Raw genomic sequence first — 19,476 nt, 5'->3', positions numbered from 1 at the left:
AAACCTATATATTTTTCAAAATTAAAGAACCCAATTGTTATACTGACATGCAGGTTTAAAAAAACCTGTTTAAAATACTGAATTGCCAAGACAGGAACAATGTTAAAACACTTAGATATATATCATAACAATTAAGGCTGGTAAGTTACTGTAGTAACTGGAGCACCTAGGTTAAAATTAAATGTAATTTATTTTGAATTTAGAACAAATAAAGATTTAAAAAAAAAATAAAAAAAAAAATAATTAAAAAAACAAAAAAAAACAAAATGATCCACTCTTTCGCTTAGCTGGCGAACCAAATTTTTAGCGATGAAAGCGCTTCTGTGTCAAAAAAGGCTACCAATGTATATTTGTTTATATTCACAAGAGGTAAATCGAATGAAAATTTGTTTAATATTTTAAATGCATGTACTTGAGCATATTATTTTATTTGATGACAACAATGAAACTTCAGACAAATTTTCATGAAATACATAAAATGTGATTAATTAAACAATTTGACTTTCATTTTTGTAATAATTGCTATATTCGCACCCCTTGAATGAATGTTGCTGACCTTCTTCAACGCTATATGGTGCGTTAAGTTAAGCAATATTTTTCCGATCACCATTGGAAAAGGTTTGAATGAATCATATTGTTAATATGATGTATTTGCTGCGACTGAATTGCTATCAGCACTACCGATTGCTTCTTTACCTCTAACACGGTTTTTTGGGAATGATTAATTTAGCAATCGTTGGTTCACTAGAGATCAATGTTACATCTTCACCTCCACAATGTCCAAAGATAACCCGGTTAAAACTAAAGATTGATGAATTCATTGTCGTGAGTGATGTAATCGGTGATTACGATTTAAATTCATTAGGCGTAGTAAATTCAAATTTATTAAGCACCCAAATTATAAAGGGTTCCGCCTCTCGTCCTTCTATCAAGTCATCATAAGCGGTAATCACTAAACTACCAATATCGTCGTGTTGTAAGGCTGAATTAGTGTCGTGGAATAATGAATCCATGCATCGTTTTCTGTTCAGTTATTCAGATTATCATTAGATCAAACTTCATGTATCAAATCATGAAGGCATCCAACATTTATACAATTTTAATAAGTAGGGGAAAAAGATGTAATGTTGACCTAAATGCCCCTAATTTGAGCCCATACATAAATTCAGCAATCGATTAAATTTTCAATAGCAACTCAAAATATCAATTTTTCATGCGAAAATTGATAAATAGCAGATTTTTAGCAATGGGCCCAATCTAAGATCCATAGGCCAACATAAGAGCCATTTCCCCTAAATTTATCAGATCACAACAAGGAGTGGCATATAATTTGACACCCTGTTGTGCAGCATAACTATTCAAATCGACGTATCTGATTTTGTAAACAGTCATTTCGATCGACGATTTGTGGCAATTGCTAGCTCACTCACAGAAACTATCCACACCAGCTAGTAGGAGAAAGATTCTCCTACCTGATGATGGTGTTTGTTTGCGTGAGTGAGTTAGCAGTTAAGAAAATCTTCGATTGAAGTGATACGTCGATTTGAATAGTTACACTTGATTTATTCGATACAAATGCTTATTTGTCACTCTGAATTGTTTGTTTGTATGAGTAAAAATTAGCCCGATACAACTTCGGGTTAGGCTTGTAATTTCTCATTACAGCTAAACTGCTATTTTTCATTATTATGAAACAATGGGATACTATAATGATAGTTTTTATTTGTAAGATGCTAGAAGAGGTGGTAAAATTTGTATATGACATATAAAATTTGTCAATTTTGCTTTCAGAAGGTCACAACTAGCGATTTTATGATCGCTGATTGCTCGCTCATCGCGTTGCTCATCGTTACAGCAAATCGTGACCCTCTGAAAGCTAAATTGTGTCACACACACACTTTACCTTCTGTTCTTGCATTCTGTAAATAAAAAATACCATTAAAATATATCATAGCAAATCCGAAAAATAGCATTTTAGCTGTAATGAGCATTTGCAAGCTTGCTCCGGGTTACTCAATTCAGAATGTTTTTTTCTTTTTTCCTTAATTTGTTTTCCGTGCTGAGCACCAATGTTACCGACGCCACGAAGGCAGCTCCCACACCTGGACCCTACCACCTATCGACCCATCAAATCATGAACCGGGGACCAACGGCTTTACTTCGGTTCCTTCAGAACATCCTGGTGGCGCCGACTGGGATTGAACCCAGGCCTGCTGGGGTGAGAGGTATCCACGCTTACCACTGCACCACCGGCGCTGCTATTCAGAATGTTAGCTGCATTAATATAACCACAACTATTTAATCTGATCTTACCCCTCAAATCCCATCAGTGGAAGCTTGAAAGCAAATTCCGTTTGTGAAGTGAATATTTTCTTGATGTTCATAGTTTCAAAATCCCTTAATCACACCCTAAGCGCAAATGCATTCCCCAAATTTCAACGGTTCAACTACCTACTTTCTAATCCGTACAAACTGCCCTTCACTTGTCAACTAAGTTTACCCCACTAACTGTGTCAACCAAAGTGTCGTTCGTTTGTGTTTTATTTTCCTCAACACCCACCAAAGAAAAAAAAAACCTGATCGGTGTTCGAAATCCGGTAGGACACATTCCGCTTGCCTTTGACTGCGCGTCCCATTTCACATCGTTAAGGATGCATGCTGTTACGCAAAAAGCAACGTCTATTACGCGCCTAGCAGAATGAACTGAAATGAAGCTGTTTGGCAACCTCCTGTGTGCAGTTCACTGCCGTTCGCAAGTGGTTCTTCTCAATTGAATCTGATTAAAATAAATTGCTTACAACAGCATCGGAGCCCGCTTGCCGGTACTTTTGGAGACATTTGAGGGTGTGTTGAGGACTAAAAATAATAACGATTACCAAAGGTTGCCAGGGAAATATCACTCGAAGGGTGGTTGAAATACTTTGTTGGGGTTTCTAAATTAGAATCCAATCAAGATCATGGCAACTAATTGATTCGATCTGGTTTACTCGATCGATCGTATCTGGTTTTGGCTGGGATTTTGCACGTGATCGCTCAATTGATTGGAGTAACTAGGTTTCACGATTGCCGCCGAGACAATTAATCGAGCACGTAATTGTTTAGCGCATCGAAGCCGAAGTATGTCCGTTTACGGTTTGATTGCAACTCTTGATTGAGCTTAATTGGTATTGCATTGTCACTCATATTCATTTCGATATTCTGTCCTTCTCCTTTGCTTTCAGATAGCTTAAGATTTACTAAGAACGTGCAGTAAAATTCGTGACGATGGGTAGCCCTAGGAAGGAAGTCAACGTGGACATGCAACTGCTTAGCAAGCCATCCTCGCCGACCAGGAACGGTGACATGATAGTGGATGATAATTATGATCCACATCTTCACCGGAACCGACCGCATCCAACGACGTAACTAGCACTTGTACGTGACAGTCCGGTTATCGAATAACAACAAATTTGTCGTTCGCAGGAATTTTGAAACCTTGGTACATCTTCTGAAGGGATCGTTGGGGACGGGAATCCTCGCGATGCCACAAGCCTTCTACAATGCCGGCTACGTGTCCGGATTCATCAATACCATTCTGATTGGTGCTTTGTGTACATACTGTTTGCATGTCCTGGTTCAAGCGCAGTACATCCTCTGCAAACGGCACCGGGTTCCTATCCTGACCTATCCGGTTTCGATGAAGATGGCACTGCAGGAAGGACCGGCGTGTTTGAGGCGGTTTTCCCCTTACGCGATGTGAGTCGTGCATGGAATGATGCTAGTGGATTTTAAGTAAAATAGTTCTTTCTTTCTCTTTCAGCGTGATCGTTGACGGTTTTATGATAGTCTATCAGCTAGGAATATGTTGTGTGTACATTGTATTTGTCGCTACGAACGTTAAACAGGTGAGTAATTGGAAATTAACTGCCATTTATTTTATTGCAAAATCATGCATGGAATATGATAATTTATACGTGGTCAGCAGGATAAGACTGTGCTGGTGATTTCAGTTTTATATATCTTTGATTAATATGTTTTTTTTTTAATATTTGTACACTAGATCAAATGTTAAATTTGATCCTCTTTATCCGTAATACGCGTGCGAGGCTCAAACTTTTGTACATCCAACCGGGAGATGTAAGATTTGTTCACAATTATGTGGGATTGCGATTATCAGACTTGTGTTTTCTCCACTACATACTTTCTCTATGTTTCGGGATTTGGATAGGCTAAAAGCAAACAGAAGCGCTCATTTCCTCGCATACTCGACTTCGTTTGCTATTTCTGCTGGAGATAATCGAGGCAAGTGTGTGCGTCGTTCTACCATGATCATTGGCGTAACTAATGGGGGTGCCAGGGGGGTCAGCCCCTCCAGAATTATCTAGGCCCCCTCCAGAATTTTTGGTGTTTTTTTTTTTATTCACCGGTATTTGGTAAAGCTTGTTAAGTTCAATGCTACTATTTAACAGTGATTATTAAAATTGGACCATCAACAAAGATTTTTTAAAGTCCTTTATGTTGATTACTTTTGTTATGTTATGGACTAGAAGAAACAATTTTGAGAAATAATATTATATTAATTCGATGGCAATAAGACGCCTTCAGGCTCGGAAAATTGGTAATGAGCCCAGGATTTTTTCTTAATCTTGTGGAAACTTCGTTAAACTTCAAATAGAAGTTCAGGGAAGATTGTAGAAATTAAGTAAACTTGGTAGAAATTTTGGAAAATTCATAGACCTTCAGAGAGTTGGCTCAAGAAAAAGAGGCAGTTACCGCATAAGTACCCTTAATTCAAATAATGCTAAAACTCACACAAAATAAACTAAAGAAGTCTATTCATCATCCTCTATAGTCGGTCTTCAACAACGCTCCCCACCGGTTCCAACTCTTTCTGGCCGCTGACAGACCGATGCTTTCACATCACGAAAATTTAGGTTTCTGGTCTACCTTTGAGGGCATTATAAAGCACCCAAAAACAGGACTTTTATTACCCTATGGAACACAAATCACAGAAATTTCGCACACCCACCACTTCCCGCGTAATCCTCAATCCGATTTATCTTTGCAATTTCAAACCAAAACATTCAAGGTGTCAGAAATACCGGGTTGCCGGAATGGGTATTTTACAAACAATCGTAGCTTGCTCTATGACCGGCACAATCGGCACACCTGCTGCACACTTGATGCACACAGACAAAAAAGATGAACCAAGATTGGTGTGTGGTTTAACCACAACTAACTAAATTTAAAATATTAAAAACTTCCCAAATTTTGTAAAAATAAGTTAAAATACTATCTAGTTATAAACAGGAACACAATCATGCAAGTTTCGAGTTCATTCTTTTTTTGATTAGAAATATAGTTAAATCTTGATTTTGTCAGAAAAATCCGGTATCTTAAAAACCCGATAAAATTAAATTATAACCTGATTATTCACACTTTTTGCCACATGTCAAGATTTTCGAAATTTTTGATTCCTGTTTTCTTACTTTCTTATCTCGAACAATTTTTCTCTCGAGAAATGCTGTGAGTCTAAGAATCTAGGTAAGTTTCCTAAGATCTTGAATTACAAATTTTGAAGACCAGGAGATTAAAGACTTGTCTAAGTCTATGAAATCGAATTTTTTTTAAACCCATTAAATTTATTTTGAACAAAATTTCGTCCACATTTTTTTATTTTGTAGAGTTTTTTTTTAACTTTTTATTAGGTCAAACATACTATTATTATGAAAATTCTTATTCGTTTTTAATATTAATGTGCTAGAATGTTACTGAAATGACTGCCCAGGGAGGATATTGCATTTTTATCCTAGTCTTATATTTGATCTAAATTCGTTGACTTTTATTAACATTTGTATTCGAAGAATTTATGCTTACAATCTGTGTCAGTGATATTCTTTTTTATTAGTTACAAAATCTTGAAAACATATGGGTTTGAGATCACAAAACTATTTTTATTTTAACATTAACAATGTTTAGAAATGTGCATCTGCATGTACGTAATTAGTGGATTTGTTAGTTATTTCGACACTTTTTAACAATTTCTTGTTGAAAATCAACAGCATTGCTATCGATGCGTAAAAATATTTCTAATCGATTGGTGATAAAATTATTGAAATTGGTCCAGGAGCAGCTGAGTTATTAACGTTCAAAATCTTTCATAATTTCGTTACATGTGTAAGAGTTGAGTTTTACCTCGTATTTCTGAGCTGGGTCAATTTCGGGTCACGGACAATAAAAACGCGTGTACATCTACTGTAAGCTAATTTCAGACTAATTTATTTAATCCACTCAAAAGAACACCATACCAATACACCCACAGTGGAAAGGGTTACAAACCCGGTAGGAAAGGCAGCCGTTATAGCTGCTATAAAATGTAGCTGCCCTGTGGTCAATTGCCACAGCTTGGACACCCAAATTAACCAGATGTCCTCATCTTCCGCTGATTTAGTAATTTTAGTAATTATTATCAAATTAATTTCACTTGTCTTCAAATTCACCGTTCAGCTCCGAGACATCTCATTATAGTTCATCATCTTCGTCGTCTCCTCCAATTTCATCCAATTCACCTATGGAACACCAACGCTTCATTCGGTCGGCTGAGTAAACTGTACGAAAACGCCTTCCATGTCTGTCGCTTCCGGGAATGTCCTCAATCTGGTACCGATCGTTATCGAGAACTCCAGTTTCCACAAAAGGTCGTTTATATCGAGGCTCCAATTTTCTGCTCCCACCAGGTACAAACTGATCCTTCTTCACCAGAACCAGATCATTGACTTCGTATCGCTCAGCTGCCTTCCTTCGTCGATCAAAATATTTCTTCTGTACAAGTTGCCTTTGACTCGTTGATTTTTCTGCTGTGGCTCGATAATCATCCGCATCGCATACAGCACCGTCAGATCCGTCATGTAAAGCGACAATCAATTCATTATACACATAGTCTCTTGGCTTGAACGATAAGACCAAAGACGTTGGTGTGACTCCAGTTGTCGAGTTTGGTGCATTATTAATCGCCCACTGAATCTGCCTGACCACGTTGTCCCACTTGCGATCATCCACATCGATAGTGCTCCTTAGGGCATTCAAAATGGTTTTGTTGCTTCGCCCGACTTGACCATTTCCTCGAGGTGTGCCTACTGCCACTTTCACATGCTCCACTCCGTTTTCGCGACAGTATTTCCCAAAGGCATTCGATGTGAAAGCTGTTCCACGATCCGTGATTACTCTTCCAGGAAATCCAAAAATCCCTGCGACTTCATCTATCATGCTCAGCACAGGACCAGATTGTGTTGATTTGACAGCCTTTATCACCACAAACTTTGAAAATGCGCAGATCAGTACCAGCAAATGTTCGTTGCCCTTGCTAGAACGAATGAAAGGCCCCAGATGATCCAAGTGGATGGTGTTGAACGGAATCGGCGTCTTCGGGATCGGATGCAGATAACCTTCCTCGCGCCCAACTTTGCTCTTCACGAAAGCACACTTAGGGTATGCTTTTATGTATCCTCCAATATACTTCCTCATCTTAGGAAACCAAAACTGATCCCTAATCATTTGGAACACCTTTTCTTCGCCAAAATGGCCACGATCATCATGGAAATTGTTCACTACTCTCCAGCGAATCCTAACCGGAACCACCCATCGTTTGCCCCTTCGATCAGACGATAAAGTCTATTGTTCTCTACGACGTAACACTGATTCACCTGACGATCCTCATCACACAGTGGATCCCTACCGAGCTTCTCTATAACTTCTACCAACTTCGGGTCCTGTCTTTGGAGAGAAACCAGAAAGTCATTGTTGCTGATTTCGATCGACAGCATATTTTCCACTACGGTTTGTTCATCCCTTGACTCCTCCACTGGATTTCTGCTCAAAGCATCCGCATGCTTCATTTGACATCCACTTCTATGCTCCAACCGAAAATCATATTCTTGCAGCTTCAAAAAGTACCTGGCAACCCAGCTATCCATCTCCCGTTTTGAGTAAGCATCTCGAACAGCTGAGCAATCAGTGCGAATGATAAAGAAACGACCAAGCAAATATAAACGGAATCGCTCCACGCTAACCACAACCGCCAAGATTTCCAAATCGTAACTATGGTACTTCGATTCACTTGGACTCGTTTTTCTACTAAAGTACCCTAATGGCTTCCAACCTCCATCTTGCTTGACGAGCAAAACTCCAGCCAATTCGATGCTCGATGCATCCGTATGAAGCTCCAGGTCTGCTGTTGGATCATACAAAGCTAGTATTGGGCGTATAGTCAGGATTTCCTTGAGGTTCTCGAATGCTTCCTGTTGCTCACCTCCCCACTTGAACTCAACGTCTTTCTTCAGAAGATTATACAACGGTGATGCTATCAAACTGAAGTTTTTCACGAAACGACGAAAAAATCCTGCGAGTCCCAGAAACTGTCGAACTTCGTGCACAGTTCTTGGCCGAGCAAATTGTTTAACAGCCACCGTTTTCACTACTCTAGGTTTAATTCCTTCGCCGGTAACTTCAAACCCAAGGAATGTCAATTTTCGCATGTAGAAATAGCTCTTCTTCAAGTTTATGGTAAACCCTTCTTTGCACACAACATCTAACAGGGTAATGAATTTAGAGAGCACTTCTTCTTCCACTCTTCCCGCCACTACAAGATCGTCGATGTATGCTACGATCACTACACCACGTTTTCGTGCCTTCTCAACCAGTTTATTCACTGCTCTCTGGAATACAGCGCACCCATTAGCCAATCCAAATGGCATTCGAAGGAACCGATAGTGTCCCTCCGTCGTAGAAAAAGCAGTGAAGTTTTGACATTGCTTTTCCAACGGAATCTGATAGTATCCACTATATAAATCCACTGCAATAAACACACATGATCCCGCGAGTTTGTTTAGGCGCGTTTCAATATCCGGCATAGGAAATCTGTCCTTAACCGTCTTCGCGTTTAGCAAACGGTAGTCGATAGCCATCCGATATTCTTTATTTTTCTTCGGCACTAGCACAACGCGACTGTTGAAGGGAGATTCGGTCTCTTCGATGATTTCGGCCTTCGAAAGTTCATTCACAATATCGGCCAATGCTGCTTCTTTAGCGTACTCCATTCTCCGCGGCTTTACAAACACTGGGTCATTATCGACGAGCTGGATCTTCATTTCCGATGATTTTGTCTTCCCCATCTCTCTCATGTTCAACGCGAAACAATCTCGATATTCTTGAATCACTGCCACCAGTTTTTGAGTATTTTCTGGCGATCCTTCACTGTTCACCTGTTCATACTTGATTTCTTCCGTTTGATTAGTCCAATCGATTTTGTAGATACTCGCCACCTGAAGGTCATCATCCGATGATGTATCCGACAGGCCTTCTCGAGCCTCCTCATCCCACGCAAATCGCACTTCACCTTTCTTTTTTATCATCATCACATCATCACGCTCGATGATATCCTTTCCCAGGATCACTGGAACATCCTGTGCCCATTCTGGCACAAGGGCAAGAGACACGTCCATCTCTACGCCATCCACCACCAACCTAGCGGTGACCATCTGCGTAACTTTAACCTTATCACCTTTTCCAAAACCTTGGAGCAAAAGATGACACGGCTTTACGCTTCCCATCTGACTCTTATACTTCTCCCAGATGGTTGACCGATCCGCACCCGAATCAATATGCGCTTCATATTGATTTCCAGCTAACTCGATTGTCTTTCGGAACAAGCTTTTCTTATCGACCATACGCATCAAATTCGTACCACCCCCCATGGGACCTTTCCCTTCTCGCTTCGGTTCACTTTTGAATCCTACATTAGCTTTACAATCGCGTTTCAAGTGACCTTCCTTGGAGCATCTGAAACATTTTATCTTAGGACACATTCTCACCATGTGTCCCGGTTCATGGCACTGGTGGCAAGTCAGTTCTTCACTGGGACTCCTGTTTGATTGACTACCAGTCCACAGCCTTTCACAGCCGTTGCTAGTATTGCGGCTAGTAGAAGGAGAAACCAGTTCTACATTGTTTACCCACCGCAATTGTTCTAAAAGTTCCTGCACTGAACCCGTCTTACAAATCGCCAAACCGGATTTTTGAACAAATTGTTTCAACCCGCTCATAATGTACGTCACAATAACATCCTCCGTGAAACCTCCTTTACGACCCATGGCAACCATCTCGTACACGTATTCTTCAATCACTTCTCCAGTCTTCCACTTACGAGACGACATAAGGTTGTGGTAGTATACCGGGTTCTTCTTGGTCGGAAAACCTTTCACAATCTCCGACTTGAATGTTGGCCAATCGTTCACGCTGTTCTGGCAACCTTCGAACCAAAGCTTTGCGCATCCACCCAGATTCAATCGAGCACAATGCAATCTCACTTTATCCGTCCACTCATAACTGTTTCCCGTATCATCGATTGACTTCACCCATGCTTCGGCAGACATGCACGTCGGAGATTTGGGATCAAATTCCGACACATACTCTCGTAGCTCCCGAATATCCGGCAATCGATTTACAATTGCTACAGATTGCCCCTCTGCACCGCTGGTGCGCTGTAACAGTTCAATCTGCAACCTTAAAGCTTCAATTTGGGCTTTTAACTCGTTCTCCATCTTGATCTTTTGCACTTTCACTTTGGTTTTTCGGTCAGTCACCTTACCCAGCTGCTCGTCAGAATCTTCGGAGGGTTCCGAGTCGGAATTGAGCATACCCAGAATTCAGTACTACTACTCGGTTCGTTCTCCGGCGGTAGAACTACCTACGCACGCCCGTGGCAGACAATCTACTCAAAAACTCTCCGACGGTAGAGCTTTCTACCTACGCTTTCAACTCGATAGATTCCCCGGCGATGGAAAATATCTACATACTCCGATGCTACTCAGAACAATCCCCGACAATGGATATGTCCTACACATGACAGAGAACTCCCCGGCAATGAAATTTCTCCCGAAACCGCACCACGTGACCGAACTGCCTTCTAATACGCGCGATATGCTGAACTCGTACTGTCTTTTTTTTTTCAATTACCTCAGAAACCCCTATTCTCTTCGAAGAGCTTTTAGTCTTCACCGTACTACACTGTCCATACAAAAGTTGATCGATCGACCACGCAGTACAATATAGCACTATGAACGAAGGTCAATAACACGGTCAATCTTTTGTCTGGCGATATTCACCGCGTGACAATTACTAGATCACTCAATCGTACCGGATAGATCACTTTCGTCTGGCAAATTTTATCCAGACTATTTATCGCACACCCTTCTTTTTATCTTCTCTGTGGATCTGAGATTCAGATCCTGTCTACAGCTTGTAAGAGTTGAGTTTTACCTCGTATTTCTGAGCTGGGTCGATTTCGGGTCACGCTTGTACATCTACTGTAAGCTAATTTTAGACTAATTTATTTAATCCACTCAAAAGAACACCATTCCAATACACCCACAGTGGAAAGGGTTACAAACCCGGTAGGAAAGGCAGCCGTTATAGCTGCTATAAAATGTAGCTGCCCTGTGGTTAATTGCCACACATGTTCCATTTTCAGTTTTCACAAAGTGCACCCCCATATAGAAATCATACACGTATTCCTACGTCAAAAAATTGTGCATCTTGAACATTTTCCTACGTCCTGTATTAAATTTATTCTATGAGCACTTTACCTTGAAACAGCCAGAATTTTATAAAATTATAAAATTCAAACTCCTAGAATTTAATTTTGGTTCCTATGTATGAGATTTGGATGACGGTGATATATTTAAAATCAAAACAAAAAAAAAATCTAGTTACAAAATTCATGAAACTTCCTTACTCTGAGAATTTTCTTAAGTTTGAGATGCTTACATTTACAAGATCCGGACTGTGATTTTATTACAAAAAACCCGAATTTATCCACCTATGGTGTGATCAGACCCTTCTTACTTATTCAAGTTTATTTATTTTATTGTCATTATCAGTAACCAAGCCCCCCACTCCCGTATCATCCAGTGCCGCTACGCCACTGCCTGGGGGTACATGGAATATACCCGAGTGTAGTCTATTTGGTGAAGCTACCAATCACCTTATCATCGTATTTTAATGTGATTTAATGGGTTTTAATTCAATTCATATTCAAGAAACTTCCCCGGGGTACCCGGAACATGTCCAAGTGTGTCCAATGTGGTCTGGAACACTTAACACGACTTGCAGTGATCTTATTTTTGAATTCTGTAGTAATTTGATGTGTCGCATGATGGTTTTGATACGTTTTCCGTTAAATCCAGCGTGAAGGCCCATATTCACCGGATCTTATTCCGGCCATATCTCCGGAACCGGTTCACCGATTCCAAAACCGTTTAATAGCGTTCAATGGGACCTCAAGACCGGTCATTTGGCGCCGAGTTTGTCCAAATCGGTTGAGCGGTTGCTGAGAAACGTGAGCGCATTCATTTCGTTACATACACACACACATACACACATACACACACACACACACACACACACACACACACACACACACACACACACACACACACACACACACACACACACACACACACACACACACACACACACACACACAAAGACATGTTCCGATCTCGTCGAGTTGAGTCGAATAGTATATGACACTCGGCCCTCCGGGCCTCGGATCGATAGTCGGTTTTTCAAGTGATATCTATACCCTTCTTTGTAAGAAGGGTAAAACATGAACAAACGATCATTGCTTGTTCAAAATCAGTAAGCGTTTAAGGCTCTCCCAATCGAGGTCCCAATCGTTGTTATGGAATAAATATAATCAAAATTAATTGTTCTACCATTAAAATAATAGTAAGCATCAATGTCATATTATTGGTCACAGAAAAAAAAATAACCCAAAAATAAGTTGCCTAAGGCGCAATTTGAGTGAGTTTTTAATAAACCGTAGTTTTGCAAAATAAAAAACGTGCAGCAGGCCCCCCTTCGGCCCCCTCCAGATAAATTTTCAAGCTACGCCAGTGACCATGATATACATAAAAATTAAGGCAAATGCTTGCTTGTGTAGGTAAAAGCATATACAGAACACGGAATAAACAAGATTAAAAATCATTGCATCGTCTGCAAGGTCAACTTCTAACATTTGCTGCCATATTCATAAACGGAGGATGATAGGAAACGGAACAAATATTCATTGTAATAATTTTTTGGTTAGGGTGTAGACCACTTGAAACAAAAACAAAATTAAACTATTGCTATTAAATCAAATATCAACAGTGTTTTTACATCGTTCCTGCCTTGGCAATTCAGTATTTTAAACGGGTTTTTTAAACCTGCATGTCTGTATAACAATTCACATCTTAAAACCAACACTAAATCTTAACTTAGTAACTTGCCCCGTAACGTGGGTAGATCACCTTTTCGTGGTACGTTACGGGATATAAGATCTACCACCGATTCCTAGTCCTGACTTCTTCAAACTAGGGGAACAGGTTTTTTTCAGTAATCAAAGGAACACATCTTAGTCTTGTTACTTTGTATGCCTTGTTGATAGTGATAAGTCCTCGGGTTGCCTGGACCGAGCATGATCTTGAAACAAGGAAAAAATGAGTTTGTTAGCATTCACCTATTTATGTGATTCCTAATCTTCTATTCGTTGTTCCCTAGTTTGAAGTGGTTAAGGCTAGGGTTCTGATGCATGGTCATTATCGGTTTCATAGCTTGTTTTTGTTGTTAAGGAATCCAATTTCGACTGACAAAGGGGCGCGCCTTTGGAGGGTGTTTCAACACTCCGAAGGGTATAAATAGCGGAACCTTTCAGTTCGAACCGATTCCGTGCGATGAAGGCAAGAATGACAACTGTATCAAAACCGAATACTTCATCATTTCTTAATACCGTGCCAGCACCATATTTGACGCGTCCCTAATGATGACGAACTCGTCTTATTTTTATCGCATCTCGATTTTGACAAGATATTTTTTTAAACTTTGTTACACCATCATCCCTAGAGCACAGGAACTAATATTTGCAGAAGTAACATTTCAAAAAAAATGATTGAGAATAGTCGAACATTATTGAGTGCGTTGATTTAGGAACCGCTTCGAATATGGTGCCTCCACGGTAGTGATGGAGTAAAACGACATGCACTAAACTAAGGACACGGGATATTCTACAATAGATCAAATTACTGGTCGCAGTGGTGTTATGTCCCGAACAGAGGAAAAAATAAAAAAAAAACTTAGTATAAAGGGAATTAATCGTTGGAATTGAGGATTGCAATGATTTTTGCCTGAAATTATGAATTATTTTCTTAGAGATTTGTTCCAAATCTCATAATTTAAAATCTATGTACCTCGGTAGTACTGTACCAGGGAGGCAACTTGAAAATCATCTTTAGAACTTTGTTCTGAATCCTTTGAAGTGCTTTTCTTCTGGTAGTGCAACAACTAGACCATATTGGCACAGCGTAGAGCCTGACCGGTCTAAAAACTTGTTTAAATATTAGATGTTTATTCATCAGGCAAAGTTTAGATTTCCTGTTTATAAGGGGATACAAACATTTTATATAGGGGAAATGGATGTAATGTCAGCATAAATGCCCCTAATTTGGGCCCCTACATAAATTCAGCAATCGACTAAATTTTCAATAGTGACCAAAAATACACATAAGTAACATCCCAATGACGCGTTTATCTAGATAAAATTGAAGAATGGCAGATTTTTAGCGATGGGCCCAATCTTAGATCCATAGGCCAATATTAGAGCCATTTCCCCTTTTTGTTACATTTGGCTTGAATGCCCACTATGTGAACATTAAAAGTTAATTTTTGGTCATGTACTAACCCAAGATATTTCACTTGGTTTGACCAGGAAATTGGAACTCCGTTCATAGTGACTATGTGACTATTACTAGGTTTCAAAAAGGAAGCTCTAGGCTTATGTGAAAATATTATAAGTTGAGTTTTGGAAGCGTTGGGCGAAATCTTCCATTTCTGGAAATAACACGAAGACTTCTTCTTTTAGCTGAAATGCCTGTGTCATCAGCAAACAAGGATTTGTGGCAACCCTGAGGTAAATCAGGGAGGTCCGAAGTGAAAATGTTATTCAATACAGGCTCAAGAATACTACACTGAGGAACTCCTCCAGGTAGTCGATCATATTTAGAATTTTGATAATTTACCTGAAGAGTTCTGTCAGTTAAATAATTTTGATTTAATTTCATAATATAGAGTGAAAAACGCAATGCCTCTTAAATTCTGCTAGTTTTGCTGCACGTTTAATTTGTCTAGGCATCGAATTGAACCCATTTATTCTTTTAAAATACAATGGATTCTCTTATTTCATCCGCTTATCTTGTATTATGTAGTATCTATGAAAATCACTTCCTCCTGCAATTCTATCACACAAATATCGAGGTAGCAAACTGGTGCAACTGTACTTCAGAAACCTAAGTATTCCCATTATTCGATGATCCAGACCCACCCGGCTTTGGCTTGTCAACAATCAGCCCGATTTCGATCTTAAACCGTTTTTGAATTAGCTTCTTTCGAATCTTTATGTCTTCAGCATCCTTTCCTATCATCTGCCATTTTCCTAATGTCAAGACGGTATGACACGTGGAGAAAGTATTCCATGAAACTTATGAAAATTTAAATTAGATTAAACCCTAATGCACTTAAGTCGAACAAATCTCACCGAATCCAGGCATGCAATGTAGAAAGTCCAAACTGAAAATTTTCACTGTTCTCCTCGCGTTGCTTCACAGAATCAAGATCATTCATTTGCTTCGGTGTTGCCTTGCAAATGTAGCAGGGCTGTGATGATTTATTAGCCGAGACAGAATTGCAGACTTTTCCATCTAATCGTCAAAACCATTTTATAACATACAATAATGGTTCTGTCATCTACCGTGATCTCTGTTGGAGTGAGCTGGTCAATTTCTTCTTTCCTTTATTTAACGTCGGTCTCTGTTCCGCAATCTAGTGCCAATCACCGACGGACATCGATTGCCATCCATTGACGGCAATCGAATGTGCAGGAAGGCAGCTTCCACACCTGCGTAGGATACCGCACCCATTCAAACACACATGGGCCGGGACCAACGGCTTTACTTCCCTTCCGAAGGAAGACGTGACCAGAGATTTATATGCCTCTGAAAAATCCCACGAACCTCGGCTGGGATTGAACCCAGACCCATTGGGGTTTTAGAAAGCAGTCACGCTTACCACTACACCACCGGCGCCGGCTGAGCTGGTCAATTTGATTCTCTACATATTTCTTCTCGTTTATCGACACTTCCGTCGTTTCACTGACAAGCTGAATCCTCACAGGCCTACAGAATCGTGTTGATGATGGTCTCGGATTTTAGAACAGAAGTTATAAACATATTATAATCACTGGATTCTCCGTTATCGTTTTCAAATTTTTGTTTGTACTCCAAATGTCCACTGCTACCATAAAAATCCCCATTTTATAAAAAAATTCAACCTGATAAAGATAAATCTTTTGTTTAAAGTCGCTTCAACAAAAAAAAAAGTACAAGCTTCTTAAGCTCATCATCTGAGAAATCATCAAGACGCTCTTTGTTAAATAAGACAATCCTACTGGAGGTATGGTCCAAAAGCTTTTGAAGATTTACTTCGGCTTTTTTTCATCGACCACGATGAACTGATCCTCCGGATAGCACTCTTTTTTGGCAATGACAATTTTGCTGTATAAAGGATAAAAGATCACCATACAAAGCCTTAAATCTGCTTTACTTCAGAATTACTAGTGCTTATAAGCCCATATACAGTATTGGTAATGCTAAGAAGCCTTTAATCAACTATGCTTATTCTATAAGATTTATCCAGCACTGCTAATGCTAAATGGGCTTAATCAGCATTATATGAGCATTAGCAATGCTTGTTAATATTTTGACAGGAAAACTACGTGGTCAGTATTTGTGTGTTGTAGTGAGTTGAATGTCCCAAACATTTTCACAAACACCAACATTAGAGTTTGACAAAGATAATTGAGTAAATGGCTGTCGGATGTCTCTTCACACGCGATTTCTATTACCACTTCGTATTTTCTCAGGCTCGTAGCTCTCGAGCTACGTAATGTACGAAGTTTAAAATATTACCAAGTGTTTGCTGCAGGGAAGTGAGCATATAAGTATTTTTTTTTTAAGTGGACAACTTCTTTATTGTTAGTTTAGATCCCTTGAAATCCTGAAGTGAATAACTTCCACCAATCATGTGCTTAAATAAGCCAATTTTCAAAACAATTATCATCATCATCTATAGCCTATGGGATACAGGCACATGATTGTTGTTTCAGAAGGTCCCGGTTCGAGTCTCACTACCAGTAATTTTCAGTGTATGAAACACAAATATTGAAAATAGATACAAAAGGTACTTGGTAAAGAAATCATGAATTATCATATTTAATTCCTTTTGTGAATGACGGGTGGCATTTGATTACTCAAACAGCTCAATCTTTTGCAATTAGAAAAAGGGAAAAAAATTACCCGGGAATGGATTCGAAAACATTTGACGTTTCTCATACCAGCCTTAAGTAAGCATTACAAGTGCTTGTGCCGGGCTAACACGGTAGCACTATAAAGCCCCGCTATTTTGCCTTTTTAGCATTAAACCAGACCTATATTAGCAGATAGTGCATCATTAGCATTTTTTTCCTTTGGTTTGTTTTTTCCGTCGATCTTGTTTTCCGTGCTGAGCACCAATGCTACCGACGTGCCAGGAAGGCAGGTCCCACACCTGGACCCTACCTATCGACCCATCAACTCATGAACCGGGGACCAACGGCTTTACTTCCCATCCGAAGGAAGGCGTGATCAGAGATGTTATGCCTCAGAACATCCCGGCGGCGCCGACTGGGATTGAACCCAGGCCTGCTGGGGTGAGAGGTAATCACGCTTACCAATCATTAGCATTAAATCACAGCTTTATATGCGGATATAGAACAGAATTAGGACTACGTTCAAATGCTTACCGGTTACTTCGGCACATTTCTAATTTTTGCGTCTCCTTGGATTTTCAAGTATTGCGACTTGGATAAGTTGGCATCAATGATCAGTGCTAGAGCTTCCAGATCAGAATATTGAACGGTTTGCTTCTCCTGGGAATTCCTCCAAGAAACAAGCATTTTAGATGCTCGAGTAGGAGTTGTCATTGTTGCTTCCTTTACCATTTTTGCCGCAGTTAATGATCCCTTTCACGTAGTTTCATTTCCGTAGCGTAAGCCAACTTGCTAATGGAATGACCTCGTCTTAGGTTAGCATTTTTTCGGCGCTCTGATGCTCTAAGAACTATCCCGAAAATAAATAGGTGTACTTCCTCGGCTTGCTGAAGGAAGGCTAGAGAGTAGGAGACTGGGAAGTTTGAAGGATTTTCTGAAGTAGTGAATGTGGCAATTTATCATGTTTGTCTCGCTTAGATGGAACTTGCGATACAGCTTCGTAAAGTACCGTATGCGTGATAATGTTTGCACCATCGTACAAATAAGGTTCCCGTTTCAGCTGTGCATACAATGCCTTGGTTTTCTTTGCATGCACGTAACCTATAGCTCATACCGTAGTAGGCTGTGTATAAAAGAAAATGATTTACTTAGTTTGACAGTTGCACCATGACGAAGTGGCAGCGTATTCGTGATTTGTCCCACGCGCAAATGTCGCAAAAAAAACATTTAAATCGCCGTGGGAGTGTCCCGGTGGACCGTCAAAAGGATTTTAGATCGAGAAAAGAAAGGACAACTATCCGCGAAGGTGGCCACAGGTCTTCCGAGGTCAGCTCGGGTTCCGAGGGTTATTGCTGCTATCAAAAGGAAGATTCAGGTGAATCCAGTGCGTTCAATAAGGAAAATGGCAAAGGAACACGGGATCAGTGACTTTACGGCACGGAAGATCGTAAAGGAAGATTGCGGGGCGAAGTGGAGGGCACGGAAAAAAAAACTCAAATGATTACCAACCGCAACCGAGAGCTACGAGTCGACCTATACAAGAAGATCTTGAACTTCCTTAAGCGAAAAAATCCGGTAATCCTGTTCACCGACGAGAGCATGTTTACCGTCGATCCCGTATCAAATTCCAGAACCGACCGGTACATTAGTTCTCTTCCGGTAAAAGATGGTGGCTTCCAATGGCAAAAAAAAAATGGACCCGGTGTTCATTTCAGAAGGCGACAAGGTCAACACGGAGGTCTACATCGGGATTTTAAGTAAGTATGTTCTTCCGTGGATCAAAGAACAGTACGGTCCGCAGCCAAATGTTGTATTTCAACAAGATGGGGCTCCGTGCCACACCTCGAACCGCACTCAGAATTGGTTGCAGGAACATCTTCCGTTCTGGGCGAAGGATATGTGGCCGCCATTCAGCCCAGATCTTAATCCGCTGGATTATTCAATATAGCGCGTCATGAAGACCAAGGCTTGTTCTAAACGGCACCCGAGTACAGCAAGCCTCAGACAAACATTGACCCTTACCTGGAGAGAAATTGATCCAGACTATATGATCAGAACCTGCCGTACATTCCGGAAGCGTGTGGAGGCCGTAATTGCAGCAA

General features: G+C 40.2%; 1 protein-coding gene across 4 annotated transcripts in view; it reads left to right on the top strand.

Annotated features, from left to right (window-relative positions):
* Nucleotides 1-19,476, top strand: part of LOC135709913 (proton-coupled amino acid transporter-like protein CG1139) — a 45,412-nt gene that overhangs the window by 16,123 nt on the left and 9,813 nt on the right. For all 4 annotated transcript variants that reach the window (XM_065232360.1, XM_065232359.1, XM_065232362.1 and 1 more), the window contains exons 2-4: nt 3,222-3,401; nt 3,463-3,735; nt 3,800-3,884. In XM_065232360.1, coding sequence (XP_065088432.1) covers nt 3,265-3,401; nt 3,463-3,735; nt 3,800-3,884 — 495 coding nt within the window. In that variant the 5' untranslated portion in view covers nt 3,222-3,264. The remainder of the gene's footprint in view (nt 1-3,221; nt 3,402-3,462; nt 3,736-3,799; nt 3,885-19,476) is intronic.

The sequence above is a fragment of the Ochlerotatus camptorhynchus genome, unplaced genomic scaffold, assembly GCF_037179485.1.
Source record: "Ochlerotatus camptorhynchus isolate MF236.1 unplaced genomic scaffold, CSIRO-AGI_Acam_v1.1 ptg000367l, whole genome shotgun sequence".
NCBI classification, from domain to species: domain Eukaryota; kingdom Metazoa; phylum Arthropoda; class Insecta; order Diptera; family Culicidae; genus Ochlerotatus; species Ochlerotatus camptorhynchus.
The sequence above is the reverse complement of the archived record's forward strand: the minus strand, read 5'-3'. Positions and strand labels throughout refer to the sequence as shown.